General features: G+C 40.8%; 1 protein-coding gene across 3 annotated transcripts in view; it reads left to right on the forward strand.

Annotated features, from left to right (window-relative positions):
• The window catches only part of LOC122794129, a 594,614-nt gene that overhangs the window by 376,161 nt on the left and 191,082 nt on the right, over positions 1-27,371 (forward strand). For all 3 annotated transcript variants that reach the window (XM_044062306.1, XM_044062307.1, XM_044062308.1), the window contains exon 7: positions 7,740-7,804. In XM_044062306.1, the coding sequence (XP_043918241.1) occupies positions 7,740-7,804 (65 nt within the window). The remainder of the gene's footprint in view (positions 1-7,739; positions 7,805-27,371) is intronic.

The raw sequence follows: 27,371 nt of genomic DNA on the forward strand, positions 1-27,371 counted from the left end.
CAGATTTGGTATCTATTGATGGGAGCACATTAATGAGGGAAATTTGTAGGTTCGATTTGTAAAGAATGGCTATACCCCCACCTTTTTTCATTTTACGGTAATTTCTGAGGATGTTATAGCCAGGAGGGCTAATTTCTTGGTCGAGAGTAGATGGTTTTAGCCAAGTTTCTGTAAGACATAGAATATCAAATGAGTGTACATCAAGGAGTGCATGCAGGTGGGAAATTTTATTGTTTATACTTCTTATGTTAAGGTGAGCTATCAGAAGGGAGTTAGTTGGTTTAATAATTGTAGAAGTTATAGGTACTGTTACATTGGTAGGGTTAGTTATGGCATCAGTATAGGGGCCAGGGTTTGGATGAATGTCACCATCTATGAGGGGGTGTTGCTGGGGGTATTGTAGAGATTTTAAGAGTTTATGAAGGCTATTAAGAGTCTTCTTGGTATAGAAGTGAATAATGTGAGTTGTTTTGTGGAATTTAGGTAAAGAGTAATTAGAAACATAGGTTATGTTACTATGGTTAAGGGAGAAGGTGAATGAGGATGGTAAAGTTTGTTGGCTATGATGGTTTTGTTCAGATAGAGAAAGATATTCAGAGGATGTAAGTGAGTATGGTATGGTAAGAATTGCTAGTGTGGTAGTTAAGAGTAGTAATTTGGTTAAATTAGTTTTATTTGTAGAAGCCATGGTAAGAGGATTTAAGTAGGGAATAGTTAGTGTTAGTATGTATTGTAGTAAGGAGACAAAGTGTTTGAAGATGTTGAGCAGGTTATAAGTTAAGTTGGTAAGTAGTTAACAGGGTTAGGAGGTAGAGTAGTATAGTTAAGGTTAGAAGACAGAGGGAGTGGTAAGAAAGACAGATTAGTAGTACTAATTAGGCGAGAGAGTTATGGGAGTGGCTTGGTGATGTAGTGGTATGTGATAGGTGGAGAGAGGAAGGGGGAGTGGCAGTGAAGTATAAGTGTAGGACCAGTGAGGGTGTGTGGGAATTGGGGGTAGGGTAGGGGAGTGGAGTGAGCCTCTAGGACTAGTACAATTTATACACTACAATCCATTATATTTATATTTATATTTATGTGTATATACATATATTTATATTTATAATTATATATTTATATTAGTACTTATATTAGTACTATAGATGTTTATGGGACGATTCATCACACAACAGTGTTTTTAAACAGTTTTAAACAAGTTTAACACATAGCAGTTTATTAATCAACACATAGATTTTTGTTGGATATTTGATACATTCATTTGTTGTTCATATATACACATTTTCATGTGTTAAAAAACAGTGAAAATGGTGTATTGTAACTTTATTTATTCTTACCACAGTGACCTGAGGTTCTTTAAGTGAAATGTATTTTATTAAAATGAGTTGAATCACAGTTTTTTAATTGTAACTAAATTGTAATTAAATTGAATAATTGATTAATAGAGACATATAAATATGTGAGCAGAAATATACTGGTTATTCTGATGAAGTTTCCTGCATTGGAAATGAAAGCGCTTAATCCTTTTGTGACGAAATAATCTCTTTGTTCAAGTTTTTGTTCGTTGTTTGTTCATATAATAAATTAATTCGTACTATCCATTGTCTGATTTTGTGGACTGAATAGTCTTTGAAGAAAACAACATTTACTACTTATTATCAAGCCTGTGGGACTGCCTTCATTGGATCCTGTGCAGCAGAGAATATTATGCATGGACCAATAATGACAAAACTGCCCGGTTCAGAACATTTCCATTATAAAAGTCTTCTCAAACTTCTACAATCCACCAGTATCAGTAAATATGCACAATCTCTGCAGAACTAAAAGTCATCTAAATAATTCCACATCAAAAAGATCTGCAACTAAGGAAGAGGTAGCTGCTAGCAAACAACTTTGTATTTCATTGTTTCATCTACAAATAAAGTGCCTGTGCCCTTGAGGAATAAATTGCCTATCTTACATTTAAAAAATGATAAGCTAGTAATACTGCAGTAGGGAATGGATGGCAAACTGAAACTGATAACTGGTTCATAGTTACTAGGTATCTCTGCCAAAGAGGACATTCTCAGGACTGCAGCATCCACCCCTTTAAAAGTACAACAGAATACAATATCAGCAATCCATCTACATACTGTGGGAGTAGAACCCACAGCCTTCTGCATCAGAAGCAAGCATTGCATCTGTTATGCCAAGTCTGTTTGTGCTGTTAATAGCACAAGCAGCACTAAACTTTTCTCCCCATGAAGAACTATGCAACACAAGAAATCTGGAAAAAGCCAAAATTTATCAGGTGGGGGTAAGGGCCCAAAACCAGGGACACATTTTAAACATTGCTTGTATAATCTTAGAAAAGTTGCTAGAATAAAATGTTTTGTGTTGCCATGCATTTCCTGAAAGACAGGAAGACTGAAACTTAAATGGCTATCATTATTTAATAAATTCAGTTCTCAATGATTTGCCAGAAAACCACAGATTTTAAGAGGAACAGACCAAAACCTTGGACAGTTGAGAACTATGGACTTAACAAGTGGTGGTGGTATGGGTAGAGAATTTAGGCTCTTGCTCCTTGTACCCAAGTTTCAGGGTTTGAGTCTGAATAACCCTAACCACCAGTTATACCTAAGTGGGGCATTACACACACACACACACACACACACACACACACACACACACACACACACACACACACACACACACACACACACACACACACAAATATGGAATGGCCAGAATTAATGAACTACTGTTTGTGAGGAGCTGCTGCCTACAACACACCAAGAGTGAGTCTGCTTAAATAAAACAGATGCTTAGCTAAGAATATAGATTAATACACATATGGAGCGGCCAGAATTAGCGAACCAGTCTGCAAGCTGCTGCCTAAAAATAACGAATCACACACACCAAGCATAAACTAGTGTATTAGATAAACACTTTGCTTTGCTTAGCACATTTGAATAGATGCATAGAACGGAGTGGTCAGAATTGCATAGGTGGGCCTGTTCTCTTACCTGGGAGCCCATTTCTCATCCTGACCTGTGGCATATGGATGGGTGCTGGGCAGACTGAATTTTGCACAGCTGCCAATGCTGCTATATTCCCTCCAAAACAGTTCAAAATCTGACCAAGTCCAACAAACTTGATGTCATCACGCACGCCCCTGTAGGCTGGTAATGACATCAGTCATAAACTTAAAGTTATAACACAAAAAAAATAAATTAAGCAAATAAAATCGGGAATTAGAAGGGCCACTGCGGAATTTGTGGCACCCCGTCATTTTGCCCTCAAAACCGGTAAATACCAAGGAATTTGGTAAGGTTGAGAGGTATGTTTAGAGGCAATAATATTGCCTCTATCTTCCACAAGTGCTCGGCTTTCTCTGCCCAGGTTTCAGTATCATATAAAAGTACTGCTCACACCACTGTTTTGTATACCTTACTTTTCAACTTCTTTGGCATTGTAAATGAAATTATAAAAGGAAGGTAAAACATAACTACCATGGAAACTGTGGACATATTTACTGCATACTTGTCCAAAGAGCCCTGTGGTATAGGTATAGCTAGCCTTACACCACAAAAGCTTTGCTGTGCAAATGGATTAATTGTAAGCAATATATCTCCCCTATAAATTGTTAACAAATGTTTAACTTCAAATGCATAAGTGAAAACTAAAAGCATACAGTTGAGCCAACCAAGAAGATAACAGTCCAGCATAATGTATGCCTGATATATTATTAATTATTAAACTAAATCTTGCTATAAAATAGTTTCATCATATCAGTAGCATCTTCAACACAAAATTCTAGTGTACAGGTAAGAAATTTAATACTGTTGCAAGAAGACTGTGATGTGGGAATTAGTATAAGATATCAATAACCCTGTCAACAATCCAGCATTGCTGTATTGGTACTAACAACAGCTTGTTGTAGCAGATTATTTCTAAACTGCAGTGACCTGTTATTTCTAATGCATGTTAAACACATAACAACTTTTTTCAAAGTTCACCTGCTTATGATCATCATAAAGTCATACTTGAAAACCAAGGGCAAGTCAATGTAACTGGTCAGTTACACATTTTCTTATAAAAGAACAGTTTTAACATGTAATTCCCCCTCCCATGACCACTATGCAATTACTTATTGCAACATCATTCTACCTTATTATGTAATAATTCATCTCTGAAGTGAATTATACAACAAAATGCAGTAAAATAATGGCATGTTGGTGTGTCTTTCGGCTATTCCCAGTTAGGGGTCGCCACGGCAGAACTCCGGTCCGCTAATGATTGGTAGTTGATTTTTATGTGCCAAGTTACCAGCCCTGATGCACAACCTTCAACGAAGGTACGCCCATTCACGCATGTCTCCACGCAGAAGACGCTCTATCTGAGAATCAAACCGGACAGCATCTTACTGTGAGGCGACAACGCTACCGCAGCACCACCACCGCGGGAAATCAAGCAGTTGTGACATCAGAGGGATAAAAATCTTTTTCTCCAAAATACGTATGTTTTTTCTAACAAGATTTATGCTATCACCCCCACCCCTGTTTAGACTCGTGCAATATGTAGTACAATTCATTACATAAAGATAACGCTGTGTATGTGTCTGTACACCCAGAATAATCAGCGAAAAGCACTTTGTAGATGAGGGGCAGGAAATATTATTCAAAGAAACTGACTGCAGTATCTCATATACAGACATGTGCTCCTTTATTAATAGGTACCACTAATACCTTCATATAGCCATTTTGGTGTTCATTTTTTGACATTACAGATATGAAATGCAAAACTTAGCAATGTTTTTACAGTTAAAGCAGGACCTTTATGCCTCACTTGCATCTAGGTGACTTATTTTTTACTGATTGTACTGAAGTTTATCAAAAGTGCTATCTCATGATGATGATGATGATTATGATGATGATGATGATGATGAAGGTAGGAGACCCCAAACGACACGAGCAGCATACAAACAAACTATTCTGAATTATGCAAACATTACAAAGCCCTGAAATGGTTTTTCTAGACTACAAGTCATACATGACTACCAAACTATAAAATGTTACAGTGATATAATTGCTGTCTTTGAAAATCATTTCTCTGCTTTACCACAGATACCTGCATGACAAAAGTAAGGATGATAACTGACTTCCTGCTTATCAGTGATGTCAGTATGCCACGGGAGGACAAGTTAGGCACTGAAGTATGCTCAGAATGGTGTTATCAGACTTACCAATGCTGACATTTTAAAATGTTATTTTAGTTTAAAACGTACATTTTCAAGTTAAAATAACACCACAAAGGATGGAGAACACTAGAAGCCAAAAGAACATGGCCTTTGCACGTGATGTATAACAATTAATAATTCACACTCTTACTTTCTGTTTACTGCCTCTCTGTAATGCTGATACTAACTATCAAGCTTTCTTTGCACTAATCAAATGACCAGGCTGCTTAGTTCCTCCATAGAGAAGAGCCCTACAATCCATTCATTACCTGGAGGAGTGGACCAAGATGCCTGGGAGTAGTGCTTTCATTCACATGCGGTAATTAAAGATTTCTCCTTAGGCATTGACATCATAGTGCATGCCCAGTAATATACTCAGGGTTCTACATCACTGGGTGTCAGTGACGGAGTCTAATTCACTTTTGGAAGTGACATAACACTTCAAGACTGACTTAACTTCTTCTAGCCATCTATCCTGTGTGGTCTCTGATCTCCATTAGAGATTTGTCCACATCATATCTCTCAACTGCACAGATTTTTGCAGAGTGTCCAAATTTTTGCCTGATATTTTTTGGGCTGTTTCTCATAAAATTGTGGTTTTCTGGCAAATCATTAGTAAATCACTGAGGGTTAAAGTAAAAAAAAACAATGACAGACATTTGGGTTTCAGACTTCATACCCTTCAGAAAATTCATACTAAGGCAAAACCCGTTATTCTGTCAGTTTTCTAAGTTTGTAAGAGCAATATTTATAATATGTCCCTATATTTGGGCCTTTGTCCCCCCATTATTGATGGCTTTGTCCAGATTTCTTGCTCTAAGAGGTTGAGAGGTATGTGCATAGTAACATGTGCCCTGTGATTGCACTGTGACTAGTTGACAATGCTGCTTCATTCCTCCATTTCTCTTTCTGGCTCCATCAGGTACCTGAGCCAGTAATTGAACTTGGGTCATCTGGATTGTAGTCAGGGCTGTATCCCTCAACACCAATGGAGCTGGTCTTACCTTCCAATATGTGATGAAACATTAGCATCATCTCATTGTGCTTTCCTCTCATATGGCAGTGTAATGTAATGTTCCACCCTCTGCACAACAGGAAATTCTTGTTAAATAATAAATAGGTAATTTGTTTAAGTCATTGTATGGCTGATAGGTAATTTGTTGACATCATTGTATGGATGGTGGATTTAAATATCTGCTTGCTCTGAAATGCACATTTAATTCAGTATTATCACATATAACAATCTGGCATCTTTAGCCCCCTTTTGTGACTTTTTACCATACTCTGATATGGCAGGAGAGTCATTAAGGCTGAAAGCCCTTTGTGAACAGAGATCACAGTGAAATGTTGATCATGAGGAGTTTGCATCAGAAAATGGGCAAGCTGTGTTAATGCTGCAGAGTTTTGTAAGGTACCAAAACTGTGATGCAGTGCTGGGATGAAGAGTACTAATAGTAATATATGATGGTACTACTCTTTCAGATTAGATCCCACTATATCCTTCTTCTCAGCTGATGTGGTGTTTCTTAGTGCTCCCATTCACAATCATTGCAGCCTGCAAACCATTCAATACCGTCAGTTCTGTTCAGCATTTCTTGGAATCAGCTACATGAACACTCTATCATTCCTGAAGAAGAGACAGCATGTATAGCAGCGTTTTCTTATATCTGGGGTTTGAGGCTTCTATTTATAGAATGACAGTCATCTAATTATCGAATGTCATATGTCGTACTGAGTAGAAATAGACACTGTTACAGAATCTCATGCATGACAGAAAATGCTCTTGATTCATTCATTCATTCGCTGTTCACCTAAACAGTGATATTATTAAACATACATAACATTTAGTAGAAGAACTGTAGCCTTGAACCCAGCAGACAAGGTTGATGTGGATTCCCAGTGTACAGCCAGCAGGTAAAACAGCTGAGCTCTGGAAATGCAATTTGTGGAGTGAGCTCTTATTCTTATTTAGACCATCAACATTCATAACACAAAGACTTTAGCTAACTAGAGTTAACATCTGGGCAGGTCTTAGACCTAGGTGGATCATTAGTGAATATTTACAATGATGAAAGAAAAATAAATGGAAATGGTCAGAAACTACAGTGGGGGTGGACAGCATACGCTCTGTAATGACAGGTAGTAAGAAATACAAAGCAGGAGGATAAAGAGAACCTATTACCAAATGGTGACATCTAGTTGCCCACATTTTATTAGTTAGATTAATTCATTTTGAGACACAATGGCTATAATTAGTATGTGTATCTCTCACAGTCATAACATTTGCAATAACGTCATGTATATAAAGTTGGGAGGAAGGTAAATTCTTCTTGTAAGGCTGCCAATAGTAAGTTATCTGCTGATCTCAAATACCAGAGAGGTAAGGTTGTCCTGCCTTGGTTGGGAATGGTGTCATAAATAAGAAAACATGGACGATGAAGAGTCTTGCTTAGTTCCAGCAAGATAGTCAGTGTTTTCAGAAAGCACATAATGATTCTCGTTTCTCACTTTTTTCTTTTAGCTCAAAGCAGAATGCCAAAAGGAAAGTAATGAAACATCAGTGCCAAGAAAAGAAAGAAAGAACAGGTAACAGCCTCACTTATGAACATCCTTTTTGTATTTGCCTTTGCTTCTGAATTTCATGCACTCTTCAGCTATACAGCACCATAAACATATTTTCCTAGAAATACATATTATTTTATATCTTATTTTATACCATTGAGATCATCTGAAGGATTCTGTTGTACCTGTCAGTGTAGGGAAACCTGACTTTGAATGCTTTATTTAGGGAGATGATTTAACCATCTGGTATCCATCAGCTAGTATGTCAGGCATAAAAAGAAAATAGCAAGCCTGGCTGCATGACAAAAAGGGATAAACATTTAACTATGACCCAGATGCTTCAATTCAGTTTACTGCACAGACTCAGGAGGAACCAGTTGGAGGAGGATGGGAATAAGTAGCTGACGCTCTCTCCCCCCACATGGGGAAGGGGGTGGAGTGATCCACTGTACCACTGATTCCAAGAGGAGTGTTGAGGAATTGCTGACAGCAACTATCAGCTTATTGTGACACACATACCATGTGTGAGGCAGGGGGTAGTCCCAGGGTATACTGAGGCATGCAGGGAGCCTTCCTTGATGAGTGGCATTCAGTGAAGCTACCAGCTGCTACAGTGAGGGAGCTAGGTTTTGAAGGTAGGGGACCACAATAAAATGATGGCCTTCCTAGCATCCAGCCCTTTCTACCAAAGGGGAACTAATGAGCTAATATCTGTTACCTCATAAAAGGAGTGAATGGGCTGTTGGGCTCTCACCCAGCCCAAGAAATAAATGGCCTTGCTCTCAGTCCATAGGGGAAACAAATTGGTCAACAGAGTGCTAGGAAGGCCTGGTGGCTGGGGGAGCTGGGAGGTTGAAAACACAAAATGCAAAGTGATTTGGCTGGCACAAAAATGTAGTTAAGGAGCAACCAGCTTATCAACACTCCTAAAACAAAGTGCATGCTTGGCTGGATGCATAAGGAACTAAGCAAGATTCCAAGTGATTGCCATGGACCCCACCTTGGTGCCACCATGGAAAGTCCATGCATCAGACTGTAATAGACTGGATCTGTTGATATCATTCTATCTACACAATGACTCACTTAACAGCAGGATAATCAAATAACCCAGCATGAATTGCTCTACCATTAACAAACAGCATAAACCCAAGAAAATCAAGGATTATGGTATTACGGTACTCCTCAGAAACTTATAAAACTACCTCCCCTCATAATTAGAGATAAAATAATCTGATAGCCATTGTTGAGCAACAGACATATCTGAAACTTATATTAGAACCATCCCTGTCTTTTAAACAGCATACAGAGTAAATTACAAATAAGGTACTAGCTCAACTAAAATTGTTGAAACTGTCATACTACAATCAGCAGCTGCTGGTAAGCTCTAGTTAAGGAAGTGTTTATTCACAGGCTGTGCTGCAGCCTTCCTTTTATACTATTTCACTCTTCAGCAGATTGCTATGTAATGCAAGTGGCAAAATAAACAAAAATTGTTTATTTGGCCTTTTAGCCACTCACCATTGCAAATTATTGAAAAAAGTTCACTGGTTATCTCTCCAAAGCACAACAATTATGCTCTGTAGAAGTTTTCTTCAGAATTCTCAAACTCCAGTATTGTCAATGTCTTAAATCCCTATTTACTAATAGAGAACACATATTAACTCAATGATACTCAGTATAAAGCAGTGTACTAATTGTTAAGTGTCTTACATCTTAAAAGGCTTAATACACTGACTGCTGCTTCACAGAGAGTGGCTACCCAAGAAGAACATCAGAAAGTTGGTAAATAGTTCATTTTTGCTTAAAAAGTATGAATGAAGTGTTTAAATTGGTTTAATGGTTTTCCACTGCTGTTCTGATGTTGCCGTAGAACAATGCTGAACATAAAGGTAATGTTTCTGATGCTTAACAAGCCTGTCTTTTCACCAGTTTTGGAGCATAATCATGCTGTTCCATGCAGGATTGTCGGTTCATAGCTGAATACTAGGCTAACTGCCCTGAAGGGCCATTTTGAGCCTAGACAACAACCCAAAGTCAGATTCAAACCCTGTACCTTGTGTTTATAAGGTGAAGACCTCAACCATTATGTCAACACCCTCCCTGTGTGTGAGAGCTGCAACTGGTAAATACATCTTTGAGTAGGACTGCTTCATGTGCTATTCTATTTCAAATTAATTCTGTTCATTACCTCTTTACTGTTGTCTACATTTTGTAGTAACTTACATTTTTGTGTATGTGGTAGTCAATGTTGCTTCTCATAATCCTGGTTTGTAGTTGAAAAGTATTAGTTTGGCCATTCCACATACTTAGTTAACAAACTGATATTAAAAAAATAAAACTAAACTGGGTTAGGTTATGGAGAAGGATATTTCTCATGTCTAGGAGAATGGGAATATGTTCCTTGATAGGTTTGTGATGTTATAAGGTAGTGCCATCTCTGCCAGGTAGAGTAGGGCAGTACATGTGTATATATGCTAGCATAGTCCTGCTGGACAGAAATAATGTATGCATGTATATTAGGTTGTACTGTAGTAACTGATCAAATAGGTGTATGTTTATCAGAGAACCCCGGAAGGGTGGAATGTTTTAAATTATGTTAGAGCTTTCAGATGCTGCCACAGATCTTAGCAAAGCTCCATGTGTGTATTGTACCGGAGTCAGGTGACCAGAGGTAATGTCATCCTCTAACCAGCATCTGGTTTCTTTGGAACTCTTGCAGCATCACTTTGGAACCTGACAGGAAAGACTTCTGCCAGGATATATATCTCACACATCCACACAGACAAAGACAGACGTCATCTGGCTTTTGCTGTAGTAAGACATTCAGCACACATTAGCTTGCCTTGCTTTGGTAAGTAGTTAGGGAACAGTAATTCTTTAGTCAGTCAGGGACATTTAGTGAGAATAATTTAGTATTGCTTTCTGCATCTGTGAGAAACTATCCAACTATATTATTTTTTTATATTTCTGTGGTTGAAACTCTGTTGTTTATTGTATTCATTATTCTCCTGCTTTCTGTTTTATTTATCATTAAATATTTTAATACTTGGTGGCTTTGGTGGTGGAGCAGTTAGCATTGACGCCTCACAACAAGAGGTTCTCTGGTTCAATTCTTGGTCGGGGTGCCTTCTATGTGGAGTCTGCATGTACTCCCTGCAGTCGTATTGGTTTTCTCAGGGTGCTCCGGTTTCCTTCCACATTCCAAAGACATGCAGTACATGGATTGGACATTCTTAATTGGCCATAGGTGTGAGGGTGTGTGTGAGTGTGTGGTACAGATGAACTACTGCAACAGGGCTAGCCTCCCAATGGCATGAACCTTGGCTCAAGATAATTGTCACTTGAAGTGACACCCCAACCCCATATGCAAAAATAGGAAAAAGGGGTTGATTTTAATACCTTCCATTGTAGCTGGTCCTTTAGAGAATGCTTTTAACATCTAGAGAGTACTTATGCTTGTTTTAGTGACACTGTGGCCATTCCTGAAAGCCTTGCTGCTTTGGTCACACCCTACCATTTGTATTAGTATTAATTTTACACAGTATAATCGGGTATCTATATGGTGGAGGTCACTTCGTAATAGCTTGTATGGTATAGAGAAGACTGACAAGGCTTTGAGATGGTCTGCATAGTTTTATGATTTAGGCCGTTAACTTTTTTAGTGAGAAAATGTTCTGGTTGCTCCAACTGTGACAAATGTTTGGACAAGGTATGTACTGAATAGGGCATTATATTCAATAATTAGCCTAATGAAAATGGACTACACTGGAATCATTACATCCCTGAACCGGTACACCATATGCTTAGATATAAGCTGTGGGATGAAAAAAGACTTCCTCATATTCATGGGTATGTGGTGATCAAATGATAGCTTGTTGTTGATTTGCAATCCATCTATACAAAAAAAAATTATTTATTTTATTTTATTTTACATTTGTTTACCGGGAAAGTCAGACTATGCAGGCTTCCCATTTTCAGCAGAGGCCTAGGGAGAAAATCTCCATTATTAACAGTTCAAGTTTATAAAAGTAGGAAGAATAAATTACAGTAGGTGTACAATGGAAAGCTTATATTAATACATTTTAAAATTATTTTCATACACAATTCACAGTGGTTACATTTAGAGAAGTATATATGGTAATATCTGAAGTAGTTTACTTCATTTGGTCTTCAGCCTGTGAGAATACGGATCCGTATCGGATCTGAGCTGGCAAAAATTACTAGCATCATCTTCAAGCTCCAGACTCCTCCCCTTACACATAATACACCTCCACTGCCTTCCATCCCCAGATGTCATTTGCTGAAATTTGTAAAACATTGTGTCTCTAGAGCTCCAGCTAGCAGGGTGATTCTGATTGTAAGTTTTTCTAAATGTTCTGTTACTTCTAGCCATTTCAGGTTAGTATAGGTACCCTTTCTCCCCTCCCATTGCTTTGGCATTGAGTGTAAGTTTGTAGTTGTAGTTAGTTTAGAGTAGTTTGTCTGTGGTGCCCCTCCCTCCCTCTTAGTCAGTCTAGTGTGGTGAGTGGGTGTGTTATTAGTCTAAAGAAAGAAAGTTTTTGGTCTGTCTCTTTCCTTTTTTTTAAGGCTTCTTGTTTGATAATATGACTGAAAAGATTATCTTTAAGTGCTGCACAGAGTGTGGCCATAAGCTCTCCCCAGCGGATGGCCACAATCTGTGTGTGTTGTGCTTAGGTGTGGCCCACCTTAATGTGGAGTGCTCCATTTGTGCGGGGTTCAATCCCTGAGCTTTGAAGGATAGAAAGGCCAAGTTGGTCCTCAAAGGTCTTCTGCCTGCCACTGATCCTCCTTTCTCATCTTTGGCTTCAGTCACAGCGGCTGCCATGGCTGACTCTCCCGCTTCTCTCCCTCTGGCTTTCCCTCCCTCCCTCCCAGGCTGGGATTCAAACTCCTGCATCTAAGCTTGTGGTAGTGAAGTAGAGGAGAGGTAGAGAGTGGGAGAGAGAGTCTAAGACAAAGGAAAAGAGGAAGAGGTCCCTCAACCTCTCGTCCCCAAGCAAGTCTGCACAGACCCATGACTCTCTGAGGTTCTCCCCGGAGCCGGAGGAGACACATTCAGTCTCCTGGCCTCGGTTCCCCGACTGGCCAGGTCAGAGTCCATAGCCTCATCTTGGTTGACCCGTTCTTTATCAGACATGGATCTGGATAAGATGATGAGGTGCTGTATCCATACACAGATCCAGATGGGGGTCTTGCCAGTCCCCCTCCCTCAGGAGGGGGGAGCTCGCTTCCCATTTTTTAGCCCATTTCTCCTTCTCCGATCCGACTTTCAGCTTCAGAATTCTCGGATCCAAGGTTGGCCTTGGTCAGGGGGTTGGCACTGACTGTCCTTGCGTCCTCAACACCGACATCTGCCTGGAGCATCACGGATCCATCCAGTTCAGATCCGAGCTGCTCTTGGAGCCGGAGCCTGGGTGTCAGATCAGAGGGAGTGGAACCTTTTCCATCATCTCCGACGTCATCGGGCCAGGTTCCCTCCCTTGGAGCTCTGTCCACTTCGGGTCCAGCTTCGATTCTCACGTCAGATCCAGGGAGACCGGCCTCCTTATTAGCTTCCCAGGAGGTCCGCTCTCCTTCAGCATTTGATGAGGTAGGACGGGTCCTCTCCATCGGATCGAGGCCCCTGACCACCCCCTCGGACTCCACCCAGATCCCCTTGGCTCTGTCTATGGTCCCCATTATCTTACTAGAGAGACAGCCTGTGCCAAAGAGCCCCAGATGGTTCCCCCAGAGGAACAAATGGCTTGCGAGTGCTCCCCAGACAGCCCCACGGGAGATGTGTCTCGCAAGCATATGTGCAAGAGGAGGCACTTGGACTCCTCTGAGTCCCTAACCAAGGACACAGATTTTGATGATGGGGAGGGCTCCCCAAAATCACCTCCCAATGATGTCTCCTTTGGAGACATCATGAAGATCCTGCATCAGCAGGGAGGTTGGTCTGCCCCCAAGCCCTCCTCTGATGAGTCTGTGTTTCTGGAAGCTTTTGGCACGGGCCTGTCTACGTCTTGGGTGTCCCCTCCCATGGATCCTTTAGTGGATTTGATCACCTTGCAGATGTGGAAGGAACCAGATACCATGGAGCCAATCCCCAAGTGCCCTGATAAGGTCCTGAGTCCCTCTATTGACAGGTCTTCCTGGAACAAGGGCTCCCCAGAGGATGCCATGGTGGTAGCAGCAGCTACAAAGAAGGAACTATCTCAGGAAAGTTCCTCGGTCCTCCCTCTTGACCAAGAGTCATGGATGATGGACCACCCAGGGAAGCGGGTGTATGCTTCAGCTACCATTTCAATAAGGGCACTGAACTACTTGGCCCATGTCACAAGACTCCAACGTGACCTAGTGGAGGAGCTGGAGGAGTCTCCACCCAAGTCCATGTCGCAAGAGGACAAAGCTTCATTCTCCACGAAAATGGCCACACTGAGAGCAGTATCAAAAACATCCATGCAACTCCTCTCCCATGCTACAGAAGGATCGGCTAGGGTGGCTGGGTCCGGCATGTCCATGAGGCGTAATGCCTGGCTCAGGTTGTGCCAATTCACCGAACCCTTTAAGGTGTCCTTTGCTAATGCCCCTTATGATGGCTCGACTCTTTTTGGTAAGACCATCAAGGAGACACTAGTCCACAGTTTGAAGGACAGGAAGATACTGTCTCCCATCTGGATCTGCTTCTCTAACCCCCAAAGGTATTTTTCCCGGAACCAGGGAGGGCAAAAGAAGATGTGGTTCTGAAAGTCTCAGTATCCCTGGGGCACTCAAGGCTCTTCTTCCCCTAGAGGCAGAGTGGGACAGAATGGACACCGGCCCAGAGGCCGAGGCAGTTTGTGAAACTTCAGGTCTTGAGAATCATTCTCTGACAGACCTGGGCAGCAACCCTGAGGGGCTGCCCGGCTGCTCTACTCTGGAGACATTCGGGGGATGATTGTCCTTGCACCCAGCAGCATGGGGGTCCATAACAATGGACTACTGGGTGCTTCAAATCATATCCAGAGGATATTCTATCCCCTTCGTGGGTTCCCCCATACCTCCCAAACACCTTCCAGATGTTCCACCCACACGAGGGGAGGCAGCAGCACAGGAAATTTAAATTTCCAAGCTGCTAGGAAAACGAGCCATCAAAACCATCCCCCCAGATCAGTCTGGATCGGGCTTCTACTCCAGGTTCTTTTTGGTGCCAAAGAAAATGGGGGACTTAAGGCCCATCCTGGACCTCTCTACCCTGAACCTGTCATTTGCCAAAGAAAAGTTCCGGATGGTCACACTACAGCCTATCATGCTATACCTGCAAGAGAGCGACTGGATGTGCTTGTTAGATTTCCAGGATGCTTACTATCACATAAAAATGCACAGAAGCTCCAGGAGGTTCCTTCACTACTGGCTAGGGGCCAATCATTATCAATTTTGAGCCCTACCCTTTGGTCTCACCACAGCCCTAGAGTGTTTACCAAAGTGATGGCAGTTGTAGTGGCTCACCTGAGGCTTCAGTCTATCCATACCTGGACAATTGGCTCCTCACTGCTCCCACCAGGTGTCTACTTTTCCAAACCAGGGATTACTTTCTGACACTTGCCCTGAGTTTGGGTATCACAATCAACACAGTCAAGTCTCTATTAGAGCCTGTACAGGTGATAGATTACTTTGGTGCCAGGATAGACACACTGCTGTGCAAAGTGTTCCTGACCTCGGAGAGAGTTCAAAACCTCAGAATGCATGTCTCCCTAATTTACCACTCTCATCTCCCAACAGTGGAATCAGTGTTGTGGGCCCTAGGCTCGATGGTGGTGACCATAACTCTCCTTCTATGTGCTCGGCTACACATGCGGATTCTTCAATGGACTCTAGCAGTTCAGTGGTCCCTGTTGGATTTACCACTAACCTATCCTATCCACCTGAGTCAGGTGTGTTGGTCATCCCTCATATGGTGGATGAGCTCTCCAGAAAGTTTGAAGGGACGATACTTTGTTCCAGCCCCGGCCCAAACCACATTTACCAAGGATACCTCCCAACTCGGGTGGGGGGGGTATTGATCAGGCAGGACAGTCCAAGGCCTGTGGTCCCCCTTAGAGACCAGCTTGCATATCAATGTCCTAGAGATGAGGGTGGTCCTTCTAGTGTTGCAGGCCCTTCATGCCTTTCTTCCTCTAGGGACAATTGCCATTTAATCAGACAACATGTCAGTAGTCTGGTAAATCACAAAACAGGGAGGGACCAGATCTTATCCCCTTTGTCGCGAGGCCATGAGAGTGTGGGAATGGGTGTTCTCCACTGGTCACTTTCTCATCACAATGCACATTCCGGGATGGTCCAACATTCTAGCAGAAAGGCTAAGTCGGACCATTCTGATGCCTTATGAGTGGTCTCTGAATCTATCAGTAGTGGAACATATCTTCAGTGAGTGGGCTCAACCTTGCTGCAATCTCTTCGCATCTCCTTCCAATGCGAAGTGCAGCATATTTTTCATTCTGAAGCCCCCGCTGGGGGAGTCCCCCAGAGATGCTGTAGTTCATGCTTGGCCTCCCGGTCTTCTGTATGCTTACCCACCAGTTCCTCTCATCCCGAGGTTTCTGCAGAAAGCTTGTTGATTGGGGAGCAAGGTGATCCTCATTGCCCCATTCTGGCCTCACCAAGTATGGTTTCCCTTCCTTTGGTCTCACCTTCTGGCTCCATCTTGGATCCTACATCCCATTCAGGATCTGATTTCACACCCATTGGGGGTGCCTCATCCGAGTCTGGACAGTTTGAAGCTCACAGGTTGACTCCTCCAGTTCCCTTGATTGCTAAGACTCCCGGACTTTCCTCCTCAGTTAAGTCTATTTTGGTAGCTGCTCGTACGTCTTCTACCAGAAAGGTTTATCGCAGCAAATGGAAACGTTTTTCTTTCTGGGTCTCTCAGAGGAGTTTAGATCCTTTTATGGCTCCTATTTCCACCATTCTTGATTTTCTAGCTGATATTTTCCAGCATGGAGCTAGTTCTTCTACTGTCAAAGTTCAGTTGGCTGCCATTTCTCATTTTCACGTGTGTGAGAATTCTGTATCCTTGGCATCTTCTACACTGTGTAAAGCCTTTATTAAAGGCACTTATTTGCTACCCCCCCCGGTCAAAGATCCTGACCCCCATGGGACCTTTCTATGGTTCTCCAAGCTCTGGTCACTCCACCTTTCGAGCCTGCCACAACTGCAGATCTAAAATTTCTATCGTGGAAAACAGCTTTTCTGGTGGCGATTACCTCTGCTAGAAGGGTTTCAGAACTACAGGCCTTGTCCATAAAATTCCCATACATGATTTTTCATAAAGATAGAGTTTCCCTTCGAACCAACCCATCTTTTCTTCCTAAGGTGACATCACTAGTCAATATCAGTCAGACTATAAATTTGCCTGTGTTCTGTCCAAGTTTTACCAACAGGATGGAATACAAACTACACATGTTGGATGTTCTTAGACAGTTACGATTCTATTTACACAAGATAAAAATTTTTTGTAAATCTGATCAATTGTTTGTTTCATTCTATAGACCCTTTTTGGGCAAACCTATTTCTAAGGTCACTATAGCTGGATGGATTTCTTCATGCATCCTGCAGGTCTATAAGGACAAAGGCATGTCTCCTTCAGGTCAGGTTAAAGCTCATTCCACTAGGTCCATGGCTACGTCTGTAGCTTTCTTGTCTAGGGTGTCTTTGGATGACATTTGCTCTGCAGCTACTTGGTCCTCATCTCTTACATTTATTTCCCATTACAAATTGTATTTGACATCTAGAAGGAGAGCATCCTTTGGCTCTGCTGTGCTCCAGAATATCCTTCCATAAGTGCCTCTCAGGAGTTTAGTAGCTGGGAACTCTGTCCCACAGGTTGAAGTCCAAATGAAGTTAACAACTTCAGATAAAGAAGTTATGTACTCACCATAACATTCCATCTGAGTAGTACATTTGTCTTCAACCATCCCTCCCTCCTTCCCCTGGACCTTGGCACATATTCAGCCTATGGCTGTAGTATAGGTCACAAGTATGTTATCAGGTTGGGTTCTAAGTATAAGTTCTGCAAACTCAATCTGGGGATGGAAGGCAGTGGAGGTGTATTATGGGTAAGGGGAGGAGTCTGGAGCTCGGAGCTGATGCTAGTAATTTTTGCCGGCTCAGATCCGATATGGATCCATATTCCCACAGGTTGAAGACAAATGAAGTACAACTACTCAGACGGAACGTTATGGTGAGTAAATAACTTCTTTATATAAAACATTATACTGTGGACCGATATGCATACAAATATATAAGTGACAGTGATAACACTTTGAAATAAGAAAGAATAAAAAATAGAAGTAACAAAGCTTGGTCAGACCTGAGTATGTTAATCTTGGGTAGCATAGCTTATTTTTCGAACAAGGTATGTGAACACGAAAAGTATTTCACTGAATACATCATAGGTTGATGTCCTATACAATTACAGGATTTGATTTTAGGGTAGTGAAATATAAGACAGTGTACATACTACAGTGAAAAAAATATACTATTATTAGACACAAATGTGAAGAAAATGAAAAAACTGACATCTGTGTTAGCATGTCTAGCAGGAGATTTGTGTATATTCTGGATTAACTTGTACGGTATGACAGCATGTCTACTTGTGAAAATGTAAATAAGTTTTAAAATGTTGAGTATTTCTCTGTTTATACAGAATGTTTAGAGAATATGGCAGTGTTTTAATGTATTTCTAACTGTGCATGTTTGAAGGGGACATTCTAAAGTACTGTGGAAATTCAGCTGAACAGTGAGTGATGTCATTAGAATGTTGCTAAGTGATTATTTAAACAGCTGATTGACAGAAAAAGAACTTTTTTCAAACAGCTGATTGTTATTTTTAAAATAAGACAGTTGAGACTGCAGTTTGTCAAGTGCTGAGCAGTTTTGTGAAGTACAGTCAGTTACAGTGCTGTGTAGTCAGTGGATACCCAGAAAAGAGAACTCACTAAAAACTGTAAGCTTGCCTTGGCCTTGCTGTTATTTATTAGATTAGATCAGGGACAGTATTCTTTAGTAATATTAGGAAAGCTTAGTTATTAAGAAAGAGTTCTTCTAGAATAATGGACTCCTATCCTGCAGTTTAATTTTATATTTCCAGTGAATGAGTTGTGTTGTTTATTGAAATCTATTGATTTACATTCTTGTAATCATTTTACTTATTATTAAATGTTTTTCATTACTTTAGATTGTGGCTTGGAAATCAGTGTTTTTCTTTAGAGATTAGAGGGTGTTTCTACCTATTTAATACTCCCTAGGTTCCCTTGCAGGCCTGGCTGCTCTGGTCATGGTATCATTTATTTTGATATTTAATTTCCATAATAGGATACTCCTTTAGAAGGGCATGAATACACTCTGATTGGTGATTAATCTGAAGAAGGGACACAGCTGAAAATCTATGTCAGGCTTCCCCAGAACTGTTTGGATGTGTGAGATTTAAATTTACTTTGAGTGTGAGTGTATCAGAGGTCTTATACTGGGACACATTGCTCTGAAGTGTGTAATAAGGAGATACTTTTGGGGTGGACAGAGGTATATTGTCCAGTCCCAGGAAAAAAATAGCATGTGCCTGTTGTGCTCTTAGGAGAAATTGTGAAATACTACTTTTGTTTAAGTGACAGCCTTACACTGGAGTTAGTAGTGAGGATTAAAGCTCCTTAGTTACTGACCCAGGATAGTAAGGGATGTAGCATTTAGTTGGTGGCAGACCGGTGGGGTATTGGCCAAATGTCACAACAAGTGATAGTGTTAGCCTTATGTGGATAACATCCTAGGTATGATTTTTTGTGTAGGACACGTGATGCAAAAATGTCTTGATATATATATATATATATATATATATATATATATATATACACACATATACATATATTGTGTAAGTAGGTTAGCCTTGGTCAGAGCAGGTGCATATCCATGAGCTAGCCAAATGGGATTTGAGAAAGTTTTTGAAGTTGGCTTTGTTGGCTGTAGTTCTTATGTTAAGGGGGTATGGCATTCCATATTTTTGCAATGTGGTTAGAGTATAGGGGGCCGCCTGAACTGTTTTTACTTCTGGTAACATTCATTAGTGATTTATTACTGGATCTTAGTAAGCATTTACTTCAGTATTGCATTAATAGACCTTGTAGAGCTGGATTTTTTCAGGTTGGTAAAATATTTGATGGGCCATATTAAGTTGGTTAAGGGTGAGCAGGTTGGGTAGTTCCAGCTAAGACAGTTGTTTAAGGGCCTGGGAGTGATGAGACCTAAAAGCTGAATCAGTTGCAAATTTTGCTATTTTGTTGTAGCAGGTGTTTATTTTGGCTAAATCAGATTTGTTTAGATTAATGAATATATATCAAGATTATATCACCCCAGATGGGACTCAAACCCAGAACCCCTGGCTTAGGAGATCAATGCTTTATCCATTAGGCTACTGGGGCTTGACAAAAATTTGTTCCAGATGAGGATCGAACTCACAACCTCAACATTGCTCTAGTACTGCCATAGAAATAACATGCACTAACCGATTGTGTCACTGAAGCCACATATGGGGATGCATAGAGAAGTGTGGAGACTATGTGGGTTCTGGAAATAATGGTTTTAGTGTTACTGGAAATATATCTTTTGCATCTGTATATAGTTTCAAGTTGTGTTGTGAACTTGTTTTATTGTTTGGGCAATAGGTAGGTCGAACTTCATGTTATAATCTATCATAACACCTAGAAGTTTAGTTTGGAGGACTGGTGTAATAGGGTTTTTGTTACCTGAAATTATTTTAAATGAGGGGGTTGGATTTGGGGCTTTTGTGGGATGAAATAACATCAGCTTAGTTTTATTTTGGGTTGAGTATGAGTTGCACCTCTGGTAGCCATATCCCAACTGCATTAAAAGCTTCTTCTGTTATTTTTTTGAAGCTCTTGGAGGGTTGGGGGAGAACAGATTAGGGCTGAATCATCTCCGTATTGGACTAATGTAGCAGTTCCTTTCCTGGGGAGGTTTAGTATATTTTGTTGTTGGGTGGTGGTAGTAGTAGGGTTACTTACAGGGCTGGGGTTTGGGTGTATGTCTCCAGTGAAAATAAGTTGGGATGTGAGGAATATAACTTTTATGTATTTAGATATAAATGTGTCATATTGATGGGATATATGTGTATGAGAATGCTGAGGAAGTTATTTAAATGTGGCTAAATTGATGTGTGGACAATTAAAGATTGCTGGGAATATAATGAGTATGCTGAGTTTTGATAGAGAGGGGTTGGAAATGGGGGAGAATGGGATTGTGATGAGATCACTATGGTAGGATGTTAGCTGAGCTACAAAAGTAAGAGTGAGGATAATTGTCCAGTGTAAGGTTAACATCTTGTTCTATGTCAGAATTTGTAGAGGAGTTGAGAAAAGGGGTGTGTAGTATATTTTGTAGTTTGGAACGAGTTATGATGGAGTTATGGCAGGATGGAGTGTTTAATTAAGTTATATATGGTATGGAGATTAAGCAGTGGTATTTAAGCAGACCAACTGAAGAGTATTTGTAAATTAATTGGTTGGATTTTAGTGGGTGTGGTAATTTTGTTGGTAAGAAGAATAGAGAGATAGCTGGGTTGTGATTGGATAATTGAGAAAGAGGAGTTGGGAGATAGCCGGGTTGTGATTGAATAACTTAAAATAGGGGGGATTGGCTTGTTTAAAATAAATGTATGAGTATTGGGGGTGGGAATTGGGGGTAGGGTAGGGGGGCAGAGTGAGCCTTAGCAAAGCAAGGGGGAACACAGTGGGCAGAACTGTGTACTTTGTAGACCAACAGAGTAAAGTAAAAAACCTGCCTATAACAGCAAACCCTTTCTGCAACTTGTTTTAGCTGCCCTGATTTTACTATCCTAGGTTAGCAGCAATTAAATAAGCCCTTACGAGTTACTTTTTGATTAGTTTTCCTTAATTGTTTTTATTGTGTTTTGCATTTTAAACAGGAAATGGGCAGTTGAGCTATAAAATTACTGAGGATGTTGGCAACAGGAAAGAAAGAATCAGCTAAGGGGGAGGGGAACTATATTGAGCTATGGGAGGAACAAGGAGCTGATGTCCCTGGCGGTGCAGACTTTGCAAATAAGAGTACAAAAAGTTTTTTAATATCCTAAGTTGTAGACCTATATTTATCAATGGAGAGTGAGTCCTTTTAGTGAGAAGAATATATGTTTTGCTCACACAATTTCAAAAATAGGTTTCCTAGAGCTGTGACCACACTTCAGGAAGGGGAACACAGTTTAGTAATAGTAGAACAGCAATGGAACTGAAAAGACTGGGAGAGAAGAAGGTAGTGGGAAGTAGAAGGAATACAGAAAAGATAGTCTGCCTGCAACAAAATGCAGTTTAATACAAGTTATGTACTATATAGCAAATATAGCTACACACAATCTTTCAATAGTTAGCTGCAGACTTTAGTGACAACTGGAAACATATTTAGGTAATACAAATTTGTAATGTATCTATATTATATCATCCTCATCATCATCAGCTCCCTTTTTCCCATTCTCTACATGGGGTCAGGGTATTGTGTTAACTCATTACATCCCAGTGACTCCTCCAGGTGCATCTGCAGTTAACTCTTCCTGATGACTCTAGGTGTCAAGTATTGCTTGTTCATATTTGCATCAATAATTACAAAACCATGCTATGTACATGGTTTGAAAAGATTTCATCTGAAAGCTTACACAACAGCAAACTCAACTGCATTAATATTTCACCTCTGTCTAATGTAGATAAATAGATATCAACTGTTGTTTTTAATTATATTAATGTATATAGATATAACTTACACATTTTTCTAAATATCTCAACAACCAAGTAGCACAGACAGAACTCAGATGAATAAAATCCTGCTAACAGCAGTATGTTTGTAACATGAGTGGTTGCTGAGATGTTATAAGTTGTTTACAAAATATTACAAATGTGATAGTTACTGTGTTTACTGTGATTTTTGAAATTCAGTTTAAGACCTAGAATCTAAAGAATACTATCATGATAAAAATAGTTTGCACTGAAGAGTTTGCCATTTACACTTCTTTCATAACCCCTATGGTTCCAGAGATATGAATATTTGTTTGAAATGTGAGGACATAATTTGATTCTGTGAAAAGGCTTAGGCTCTGCCCATTGGTTGTTACAGTGCAAACTTCCTGACCTCCATTGGAGTGGATGAGTTAAGTGCCATCACTTCTCTCAATTCAGTACCACACTCCTGCCTTCTTCAGCACTCATGCCTGACTGTTGCAGACCTTTCACACAATCCATCCACCTCTTTGCTGGATGTCCTCGCTTCCTGTTACCTTCTTCCTGTCTATCCCATTATATCTTCTTCACCAGATTGTCTTCTGCTTTTCGGCACATGTGTCTGAACCACTGTAATCTGTTCTCTTTGACCTTTTCTATAATTGGAGCTACTTTGGCTTCTGCTTTTATGTACTTATTTCTTCTTCTTTCCCACATTGTGCATCCTACCACCGTTCTCAGGCACTTAATTTCCATCACCTCTAGCTTCTTCATCTGCTCTGCCTTTACTGCTCAGGATTCTGTACCATACAGCACCACTGTCTTGTACACCTTACTTTTCAGCTTCTTTGGCATTCTTCTGTCATAGACTACACCTGAGACTCTATGCCAGTTGGTTGCAGCCCCTCTGATTCTAGCTTTGACCTCTTCATTCAGACTTCACTTCTCAACCACCCCTCCCAGATACTTGAATATATTTACCTGTTCCACTATATTTTCTTCTGTCTCAGTTCTCAACTTCTTCTGATTTCCCCAGTTTGCTGCCATTACTACTGTCTTATCTGTGCTTAGTTTCATCCCATGTGCCTTCAGTTTTGCATTCAATTCCCCTATCCTTTGCTGAAGTTCTTGCTCGGAGTCTGTCTATAATGCCACATTGTCTACATACAGTAACTTTGTTGATCTGCCCCTCCAACCTGTTTGCTAATGTAGTCCATCACCAGTGTGAATAGCAGTGGACTCAGAGCTGAACCCTGGTGTACAGCTACTCCTAATAGGAACCCCTCTGTGAGGCTGAACACCATTCATACTTCAGTCATTGGGTCCTTGTACATAGCCTGCACTAATTCTACCAATATTTCTGGGATTTTGAACCACTGCAGTACTGCCCAGATCAGCTTTCTTGGGACCTTGTCATAGGTTTTCTCCAAGTCTAGGAATGTGCAGTTGGACTCTTTCCTCATCTCTAACTACTCTCAGCTATCTGTCTCAGTGCAAACATCAGGTCAGTTGTGCATCCTGATCTGAAACTGAACTGCTCATATCCCATCTTACATTCTACTACTCTGCGTATCCATTTATCAGTTACCCTCTCCAGAACTTTCATACATATGATAAGAGTCTGATGCCTCTGTACTGCCCACAGTTGTGGATGTCCCCTTTGCTCTTGTACACTAGAACAAGTATGCTTATTGTCCAGTCATCTGGGACACGCCTTTCTCTCCATACTGCTATGAGTAGCCCCAGGAGCCATTTCTCCCCTATATCACTTAACGTCTTTATTATATCTGCTGTGACTTCATCTGAGCCTGTTGCTTTCCCTGACTTCATTTTCCTTAGTGTTATTCTTATTTCTTCTAGGGTGGGCTTCTCTTTTCTCTCATCATAGGCTGTTTCTGGGGCACTACAGCTTCTGTGAGTTTTCTTCATTCAGAAGCTGCTGGAAATATTCCTTCCATCTGCCTTTGATGTCCTGTGGACTGGTGAGCAGGATGTGCTGGCATCCCTTATGAAGGGTCTCTGACTATCTTCTTTATCTTTCTGTCTTTGCTTTACAACCTGATATAGTTTCTTTGTACCACCTACTGAGTCACTTTCCAGAAGTTGGTAGAGTGCCTCTGATGCCCTATTCTTTGCTATTGCAACTCATTACTTAGCTTCTTTGTTACCCAACCAGTATTCCTTCCTACCCTGGTCAGTCTTTTCTGTCTCTCATTTTTTCCTGCACTCTTTCGTTCTCTTGATCACTTCCTGGACTTCTGCATTCCACCACCAACTTTCTTTATGTACCTTATTTCCATATCTGGCTCTGCCACATATCTGCTCTGTAGTACTAACACATGCTGTTTTAAGATGTTGCCATTCTTCTTCAACTCCACCTATTTCCTCCTCTTCTTGGGGTGCTAGAGATGTGAGTAATTCCTTAAACTGCTATACTTTCTATCCTGTCAACTTCCAGGTCTTCAGCCTAGTCTCTGTTGACCTTAGAGCCTTCTCTGACCACTGCTTTCAGCCAATTGTGGCAACCAGTGGTTTATGTTATGGGATGACTGTTTCACTAGGGATGAGATTGAAATCATGGATTCTACCCCAGTGCCTTTTGCTTACTAGGAGGAAGTCTACCTGAGTTGTATGTTGGCTATTCTTGTGCGTGATCTTGTGACTATCTCTCTTTCTGAACCATGTGTCGGATACTATCAAGCCATTTGCTAGACAGAAGTCTAGAATGGCTTTTCCTTCTTTATCCCTGTTGCCCCACCCATTTGGATCCAAGCAGTCCTCATATCCTGTTCTGTCAGTCCCAATATGTGCATTCAAGTCACCGATTATCAACACCAATTCATGTTGTCCTGCTTTATCTAGTATGTCCTATCTATGTATAAATGTATCCGTATTATGTATTTCTATCTATCTTTAGCAAACAATAACAGCAGAATATTCTGAACATCAAAATATTAAACACAAAAGGCTGAACTCACAAAGAAAGTACCACACTAAACATCAATGCAGAAAATAAGGAAAACTCACCAAATCCCCATACAATCAAAAATAAAACAAAATGTGTTTTTTGTAGAGATGCAAGCCCCACCCCCTCCATGTAAAGAACAAGCCCCTCTTCTCCTTCACAAATTTATATTTACCAACTCCATGGCTGTACAAACTTGAAGAAAGGAGAAATTTCCCTGAAGAAAGTACAGTTGTGTACATTTACCATAAATGTAGATGTTCGAGTGTATTCACTGTTTCAGTCATTACATTTGGGTAATCTGCTGGCAGGTTGCCCTCAATCGGCCTGATTAACAAAGTCTTGGGTCCTGTGTCAGTTGCTGTCCCTTCTTCCATGACGTCAGGTCATCAGGGGTATAAAACATGCAGCCGGTGCCATTACATCAGTTTTTCTTGCTCCAGATGTCAGGTTCCCCCCAAATGGGGTGCAAATAAAATTAAAAACACAATAAAATATACCTCCAATCCCAAAAGCAAATACACCAAAAGGGCTTATAAGCATAGTGAAAGAAAGTATAGGTACAGTCAGAGAAAAATAGGGGGCTGGAGGGAGGGTAACCAGGACTGCAACAGTGAATACACTCGAACATCTACATTTATGGTAAGTGTACACACCTGTACTATGTTCTTCGTGTTTCACTGTTGCAGTCATTACATTTGGGTAGATTCCCAAAGCTATGGTAGGGTGGAGGAAATTATACAGCATTAGGACCAGCTATAAGGCCCTGCAGGACAGCAGTGGCAAAGCCAGCTCTGGATTTAGAGAAGAAAGGTAGATGGTAATGTTTGGTGAATGTATGAACTGAGCTCCAGGTAGCAGCTTCTAGAATGTCTCTGATAGGAACACCTCTGAGAAAGTTTATAGAAGTAGATGCAGCCCTGGTGGAATGAGATATGATGCCCTGGGGGATAGTTTTACCATGGTGGATATAGCAGAAATGAATACAATGGCTTATCCATTTGGAAATATTCTGCTTTGAAATAGCCTTTCCCTCTGCCCCTGCAGCAAATGCCACCAGTAGTTGTTCAGATTTTCTTTGAGATTTTGTCCTGTTTAAGTAAAATCTAAATTGTCTGTGTACATCCAATGAATGCAGAATCCATTCCCCCTTGTTCTGTGGATTGGGAAAGAAAGTTGGCAAAAGAATGGTCTGATTAAGAGCCACACTGGATACTACCTTAGGCATGAAGGATGGATTGGTCCTGAGAGGCACCCTGTTTGCATGAAAAATGATGAAAGGCTCCACTGCCATAAGAGTCTGTAATTCGGAAATCCTTCTAGCTGAAGTGACTGTTAAAAGGAAAGCTGTTTTTCAGGATAGAAATTTTAAGTCTGCAGTAGCAGCTGACTCGAAAGGGGGCAGAGTGAGTTTTTCCAATACAAAATTGAGGTCCCAGGCAGGGACTGGAGCTCTCCTGGGTGGTCTTAAGTTTTTGGCCCATCTGAGATACTGCTTTAGCAGAGGATGAGAGAAGAGGGGAGGTTCTGTGTTGTAATGAGCTGAAATAGCTGAGGCATGGATTTTTATGGAAGAAAAAGACAGGCCCTTGTGAAGCATCTCAGTTAAGTATTGTAAAATATGAGGAATATTGGGCACTGCTGTGCTTATCCCTTGTGACTGATTCCAGTCGACATCTTCAAAATTAAGGCCAAAAACTACTTCTATGTCTAAAAAACTGATGCTTGGGCCATGTGTACAAGCCCCAATGCCTAAGAAACAAATGATCAAAATGGCTGAGGATTTAATTACCTTGATCAGGGGTACCCATCCCCCTCCTGCTAAGTGGCCTAGACAAGGCACTGACTATGA

This window comes from Protopterus annectens, chromosome 2.part1, assembly GCF_019279795.1.
Source record: "Protopterus annectens isolate FY-2018-M chromosome 2.part1, PAN1.0, whole genome shotgun sequence".
In the NCBI taxonomy this organism is placed as follows: Eukaryota; Metazoa; Chordata; order Ceratodontiformes; family Protopteridae; genus Protopterus; species Protopterus annectens.